Here is an 8313-nt window from a genome sequence, read left to right on the forward strand (position 1 = left end):
CACAGATTTTATCACACATTTTACACAAACCAGAGTTCGAAAATCTAACTCTTAAAAAAACAAAACAAAAGTAAATGAACTTTGAGATGAATAATAAAACGTTAGTGAGTAATATTTTACTGATAAAACTTCCACAATACGCAAGTTGATCAAATTTCAAATCCTAACCTGGGCAGAAGAAACTGATACATCATTTATTAGGACCTTGGTTTCGACAGTAAAATACCTGATAATACCTTTACTGACGAACCCACGGCCGTAATAAATGATGTCCTTGTGAAACATACAATTGTCTTGTTTGTCCTCAGTTCTGTTTCCTTAAGCTAATAATGTCAGTCTAGCACTTTGTGTCATATCTAATTTGGTTTCCCACTTTGTATTGTCAATTTCCCATTTATCTTATAGTTTAGAATAAGCCTTCATCTCAGCCCTCACAAGATTGCTTTGATTTATATATATATAGGTAGTTAATCTTAAAACGGTTAAAGTTGTTTTTATAAAACATTTCATACATTCAGTAATATTTAGTTTAATCGTGTCATATTTGTTGCAGATATTCCTACGCCTACATACAAAAAATGTTATTGCAATGTGCCGTTTTACACATTCTCGTTACATAATTTTTACAGCAATACAAATGTGTATGACAGTTAAATTCGAAAAGCTCGCCGTTAAAATTGAGCTTATTTATTAATAATGCACTTTAAAACGTGGAGTCTTATTTGACAATCGACATACTTTCAAAGTTGTTTTTGGAGTCTGCTTCCTTGACTTCAGTCATCCGATCATTATTAAAATTTTGGCTCCGATACGTTATTAAAGTTTTAGGTTTGTTGAGCAGCGTGTTGTCAAAAACAAAAGAGGCGACGCGACGTCATATATTTTTACATTGTTTTTTTCTCTTTCTTGTTTCCAGGGGAACCAGACTGGAGATAACAGAAAACAAGGAGAAGATACACCTGAAGAAAGAGTTAATAAAATATTTCAGCATTTAGACAAGGTGAGCGTGAATACTACTATTAAAATTGAAGAAATATTATTTACTACTTTTATAAACTACTTTACAGACTTTGACTCTAACAAAAACAGGTTTTGTAGAAACTAGAATAATTCTTATTTTATTTTAAAATAATAATAAAAATATATGTATGAGGAGTATAACCGTTTAGAATTTTCTAAAGTACTAAATGACAATTAGCTTCTTAATGCTAGGTAATGTTAAGCTGAATTTCTAACTCTGAATTGTTATGGCTTATATCACTCGTTACCCCCCCCCCCCCAGTGGCACATCGGAATGTCTGCGGACTTACAACGCTAGGATCCGGGTTTCGATACCCGTGGTGGGCAGAGCACTGATAGCCCATTGTGTAGCTTTGTGCTTAACTTCAAACAAACTAATAAATAACTTGTTACGACTATGTTCTTTTGAAATATAGTAATTATGCTATTCAAACGTATATTATTCAAGATTAAATTACAATTCGTTATTTTTTCGAATACATTCATAATTTTCGGCGAACGAGTTGGGAATTTTACATTCTTGAGTTTTGCCAAATTGCACAAAATAAAATATTGTTTATAATTTGCTTTATGTTGTAATTAAGTAAGATAAATCATTATCAGAGCGTTTGTGTGTGAAAATATAGGAAAATAATTATAAATGATAATAAATACAGATGAACACGACGTTTATACTAACTTTACTTTATGATAAAAATTCAAACTGATAGTACAGATAATACTAAAACTATAAACTGCAATAACTGGTGAAAAATATTAGTACTAATAAATCATGTAGTGATGATGGGAAACATTTTTGTGAAGAAGTGAAAACTAACACCAGACGAGATTCGAAGCTGAACAGCTGAGTTGAGGATCTAGATAACATTAAATATTAGTTTTCACTTCTTCGAAAGACAACTGTTATAGCATATCTAATTACTCTTTTTGGTAATAAAGGCAGTAGGAAATGATATACTGCAGACACTGCAGAAAGAACATAAACAGTGGTAATAAGGACAGTAGGGGATGATGTACTGTAGACACTGCAGAAAGAACATAAACAGTGGTAATAAGGGCAGTAGGGGATGATATACTGCAGACACTACAGAAAGGACACTAAAAGTTGTGGTGTGCAACACGTGTGTTAAGGGAATGCACAAAAATTATTGCCGCATAGTACCATTGAAAAACCCTAGGCATAGTTGGAAGCCGAATTGTACATGAGATGCAATGAGTATTCACTCTACTATGATGTGGTTCGAAAGGCTGATAAATATGGATGTAGTCAACCTAGGCATAGTTGGAAGCCGAATTGTACATGAGATGCAATGATTATTCACTCTACTATGATGTGGTTCGAAAGGCTGATAAATATGGATGTAGTCAACCTATTTTGTGTTGGGTTTCAACACTGCAGCCTTATGAGTACCTGTACCTTTCAAACTGGTTATATACTTTTAAAATCCTAACATAAAATATCAAAAGTGTTCCGTATTCATGATGTTAGAAAAACACGTAGGTTCAAGAAGTCTTGATAGAAATGAATAAAAACCCTATAACCCGAGCGCTTTCGAAAGGTGGACCTTTCTTCTTCAGGGGCAAAGTGTTCCGTATATATATTATCTTCTTATTTCAGTTTCAATCTATATTATTTAGCTCTCATGAAACTAATCCAGAATATATTGAAATCGATTCACGATGCTACAAATAATTCAAACATCATCACATAAAAATTCCCATTCAGATGCACTTTGTAATATTAAATTGAACATTTACAAATAAGATATTATTCATTATGTGTTACATAAATTTTGAGATTATTTTCTAAACACACAGGATACTTATGCTTTGGCCATCATGTAAAAGCTTAGGTAACACATGAAGTTTATTCGATATGATTCTGGATTATACCGTTTATTTATGCTTTACTCATTTTATTATGTACTGTAGATATAACACAATTATATTATTATTTACAGTATCAAGTAACAATATATGTGCTTTAATCTAATTTTCAATTCATCAGGCATATTACTCAGCTTCTTTGCATTACATTTGGTTTGCACAATTAATGACATTTTGTTTGTTTGTTTTTAATTATGCACAAAGCTACGCAAGGGTTATCTGTGCTCTGCCCACCACGGGTATCGAAACCCGGTTTCTAGCGTTGTAAGTCCGCAGACATACCGTTGTGCCACTGGGGGGCAATAACATTTTGATCATGTGCTTCGATATCACATTTTGTTTTCTCAACTCTTATTTTAAGCTTAGTAGAACTGACAATTCAACTGTTTCTTCTTCAGAACCATGATGACAAGTTAACTCTGGAGGAATTTCGGGAAGGCTCGAAGGCAGATGAAAAGATTATACAGGCATTATCTCTCTACTCTCCTTAACAGAAGCTAGGGGTCCAAGAAGAGAAAAAAAAGCAAATTTTTTTCCTGTTTGTTAAATTGATGGATATAATTTATAAAGAGGAAATAATAATGTTTTGAATACATTTTCTTTAAAAGGTACCGAAACCGTTTATTTGTATTACAGCATCATGCAGTAAAATACTGCAAGTAATAAAAAACAAAAAGTAAATTTCTATTCTACGTTCTACTGTTATCAAGTACTATGAAGTGGGGTAATAATAAAGATATCTACCACATGGCTTATGGTGGAACTTCCCCATTAGGCCTACTCTATGTTTTTTTAGCTTATTTTCTGCCCAGTATATCGAGTCAAGATGATCAGATCATTCTGACATGCTGTTTTTTTTCTTAGTGCATTCTGTCACCTCGGGGAATCGAACCCCGGATTTTTTGCGTTGCAAGTCGGTAAACATACCGTTGAACCCATCGAGGGATTACTTTGACATAGTGGAAGAGAAGTCGCTTAAAGGTAAATTAAACAGAAGTAAGAAAGATTAAACTTAAAATAAATAAAACTTAGCTGAAAGTGTGAATTTAAGATAATAAAAGGCCAAAATTCATTAAAAAAATTTGCTCTCAATTGCACTCAAGAAAGCTCATTTTGAATACGTTTTAATGTTGGCCTTAGATGTACACCAGATGCTCGCTAGTGGAAACTATTTAAGTACGTTTTAATTTCGGCCTTAGATGTACACCAGATGCTCGCTAGTGGAAACTATTTAAATACGTTTTAATTTCGGCCTTAGATGTACACCAGATGCTCTAGAGAGAGACTTCATAAATACGTTTTAATTTCGGCCTTAGGTCCTACATCAGGTGTTTTAGGGAGAAACATTTTGAGCGTGTTTGAGAACAACTGTTTAATTAATTTTGTGCTTCTATACTTTCAGTTACCATCAATTACTGTATTTATATTTTGATCTGAATCTTATTTATTTTTTAAATTAAATCATTATTTGTCCTTTCTGCTTAACTTGCCTCTAAATGGTATCAAGTATTTATTAATATAAAGTATGCGAACAGTTATTTCATGGCTGAAATTTTGATTTTTTTCCTTTCTGACTCTAAAATCTTCATTCTTCATGCTCTTTACAACGTAATACACCATTTTGACCCTTCAAATATTTGACACAAGTACATACAAGTTATTCTAGTCCACATTGACATTTGTTAAATCGCTGGCTTTCAGCTACTTTATTACAATTACAACCAGGCTATGTTTTATGTTATAAACCATTGGTCAGTTTTTAGGTGGAAGTCTAGGATACTTAATATATGGTTTCTCCTTCTCCATCCTCTTGAGAGCGCATCAACATCACAGGAGGAAGACAGTGGCAATGAGTATTGGAAGATGATAAAAACTTGTCTTAGGGATTGGCCTGCTTTAAATAAGTAGACTCGTGAGGAGAAATGTGGGGGTAGAAGAAGAGAAGAGGAATAGTGCGCAGCGTATGTCAATTGTACTTGTAGGTCTGATGATACGTAGGTGAATAAGTTAAGACTTGAGAAAAGTGGAGAAACGGAGGGTTATTGTTGGAGGATTCGATCCCTAAGTAATGCATTCTGTGGACAGTCTCCCATATCTTCCAAACGTCATTTGGGATTGATGCCTACCCTAATCATTTTCTGCTAGACATTTCCGAGCATTTAAGAATTAGTTATGATAATTTTAGGCCTAATGAGTTATGAGTAAGAACGAGGACTTGGTAAAAGTCCTTATGGAGTCTAATGGGGGTGGGGATGGTACACCATGTAAAATAATTAAGGAGATGAGTATTTTGCAATTGAAGTTTAGCTGTAACCTAAGAGGTCGTCGTCAGGCTTAGCTGAATACAAATGAACTCGCAATATCCATGACGTAACAACATCTTTTCCACTTTTATAATGTTGTAAAGTGAATTATTTTGTTTAAAAAAAAAGTTCGAAAACTTTGACTTTTGAGCAAAGACAAATGTTAGACCCTAACGTTCTGGACTTGCACCTTTCAAAACGTTTTTGTGATAAAACTTCTACATGTAAATTTATGAACAAATATCTTTATCTCTCTTCTTCTCATGATTTTAAGATTTTATTTTTTCATCACAACATATCAGCGAATTTTCTCCCTTTACACACATTAGAGAAGGATTGTGTCAATAATTAAAACTGAATGTTTAGAAAAAGAAACCGAAATTTGAGAAAAAAAAGTTTTTAAATGATATAAATTTACATTGATAATATTTTTTGGTTTTAAATTTCGCGCAAAGCTACACGAGGACTATCTGCGCAAACTTGTGGGCTACTCTTTTACCAACGAAGAGTGGGATTGACCGTCACATTATAACGCCCCACGGCTGAAAAGTGTGACGGGGATTCGAATCCGCGACCCTCAGATTGCGAGTCGAATGCTCTAACCACTTGGCCATGCCGGGCCTGATAATATTTACAATATTGAGTACTTGAATAATGTTGTATGCATGGCGGAGAGTGTTAGAACAACATTTGACAGAAAACAAATCAGAGCACGCCAAATCATATTGTATCCAAACGATTTAATGTTATCTTGTAAGGTAATTGTTTTAATGTATGAGATCGATGGGTTACTCCCATAAAATCTCATAGTCGATCATACTGTGAGTGGATAGCCTCGGCTTGAATGTTTAGATTTCCAAAAGAGATGTCATATCTGTGTTCTTTAATCCGCGTACTTAACACATACCCCATTTTACCATCGTAGGTTCTGCACACTTACATTCGATCTTATTAATTATAGTGGTTATACAGGGTTTGATGTTGGTCATTAATCACTACTCAAACAACTAAAGGATTCTTTGAATTTACATAGTTATAGTTAGGGCAAGGCAAAAACCACTGCTATAATATAATATCAGTTGTACCTCTGAGTTATTTTTGCGAAAATCAAGCATTTTGATGATCAGTCATGTGATACGAAATACAATTAATTGATTAGTCAGCTTATAATATACGTATAAGTGAAAGCACCGACGTCTACATGGTACCACTAACGATGTCCATGATGAAGATCACATTGTGTTACTCTCTGCGTTACCATTTGTTGATGTAATCTGTTCTGACTGCAGCCTGGTGAATAATAATAATACATACACTCACCGAAACATTCTTCTTCCTGGACTTTAATCTTATCAAGCATGTATATATAAAACCAAATCACCATTCATCTATGGATACGAATAACAAAACACTGGAATATAAGAATATTCTATTCCATTTTGTTTCCTCTCCTTCATTAATTTCTTCAACCGGTTTCGTGATTTTCAGGATATAATTTTACTGAGAATCCAGAACAAAAACATATAAAAACCGTTTTTCAATTAAACATAAATAATCTAAATTCAATACATATATTTTCCAAATGTATAAATGTGTTTCAATGTGTAAATTAAGCACATTACAAATACTCAAAAATAAATACAATTTATCAGTATACTTTCCTTTTTAAATTAAAATCTTATTGTAATTCTACTTTCTATTATTATTATAATAGAAATACAATTTATTTATCATATCATTTCATAACTCTTACTTACTTTTTGGTCTGTAAGTCTTAGTAACAGTTTTTACGGTTTCACAATTCCTACTGACTCTACACAACCCGTTACTTCTGCCCTCTTACTACTATCTATTTAAAGTGGCGTCAAGTTTGTTTGTTTTACAAACTATTTTATGTTTTACATTACATAATAGTGTCTTATTAATACTTTTTCGTTAAACAGATTTGTTAAATTCGTTGACCTTGGGGTGTCCTTCTCTAAAATATTCATGCGGGAATTGTAAACATGTACATGGGTCACATAACCTATTTAAAAAGCGTAAACAAGACACGATTATGTCTTGCAACTCATTCCTGAAGATGACGTTGCAACGTCGAAACATCAACGTTTTATTGTCCATAGATTGGTCTTAATTAAAATGTTTTTAATTGTGTACATATTTTAACGTTGTGTGTTATTTTCTCTCTCTTTCCACTCATTAGAACACTGTACACAGCTCTCCCTCCACTCATTAGAACAATGTACACAAATCTCTCTCCACTCATTAGAACAATTTACACAGCGCTCCCTCCACTCATTAGAACACTGTACACAGCGCTCCCTCCACTTATTAGAACACTGTACACAGTTCTCCCTCCCCTCATTAGAACACTGTACACAGCTCTCCCTCCACTCATTAGAACACTGTACACAGCTCTCTCTTTCCACTCATTAGAACACTGTACACAGTTCTCCCTCCACTCATTAGAACACTGTACACAGCTCTCCCTCTACTCATTAGAACACTGTACACAGCTCTCTCTTTCCACTCATTAGAACACTGTACACAGCTCTCCCTCCACTTATTAGAACACTGTACACAGTTCTCCCTCCACTCATTAGAACACTGTACACAGTTCTCCCTCCACTCATTAGAACACTGTACACAGCTCTCCCTCCACTCATTAGAACACTGTACACAACTCTCCTTCCACTCATTAGAACACTGTACATAGTATTATTTCCTGACACATGTGTTATAATGTTAAAATAATTGTGTACAGTGTTCTAAGGAGTGGAGGGAGAGCTGTGTACAGTGTTCTAATGAGTGGAGGGAGAGCTGTGTACAGTGTTCTAATGAGTGGAGGGAGATTTGTGTACATTGTTCTAATGAGTGGAGAGAGAACTGTGTACATTGTTCTAAGGAGTGGAGAGAGATTTGTGTACATTGTTCTAATGAGTGGAGAGAGATTTGTGTACAGTGTTCTAATGAGTGGAGGGAGAACTGTGTACAGTGTTCTAATAAGTGGAGGGAGAGCTGTGTACAGTGTTCTAATGAGTGGAAAGAGAGAGCTGTGTACAGTGTTCTAATGAGTGGAAAGAGAGAGCTGTGTACAGTGTTC

At 34.2% G+C, this 8313-nt stretch overlaps 1 protein-coding gene across 1 annotated transcript in view; it reads left to right on the forward strand.

Annotated features, from left to right (window-relative positions):
* LOC106466759 (frequenin-1-like) overlaps positions 1-5599 on the forward strand; it is a 65016-nt gene extending 59417 nt beyond the window's left edge. The window contains exons 8-9 of the mRNA XM_013927058.2: positions 917-1000; positions 3306-5599. Coding sequence (XP_013782512.1) covers positions 917-1000; positions 3306-3398 — 177 coding nt within the window. The 3' untranslated portion in view covers positions 3399-5599. The remainder of the gene's footprint in view (positions 1-916; positions 1001-3305) is intronic.
* The last annotated feature ends 2714 nt before the right edge of the window (positions 5600-8313 follow it).

This window comes from Limulus polyphemus, unplaced genomic scaffold, assembly GCF_000517525.1.
Source record: "Limulus polyphemus unplaced genomic scaffold, Limulus_polyphemus-2.1.2 Scaffold2375, whole genome shotgun sequence".
Taxonomy (NCBI): Eukaryota; Metazoa; Arthropoda; class Merostomata; order Xiphosura; family Limulidae; genus Limulus; species Limulus polyphemus.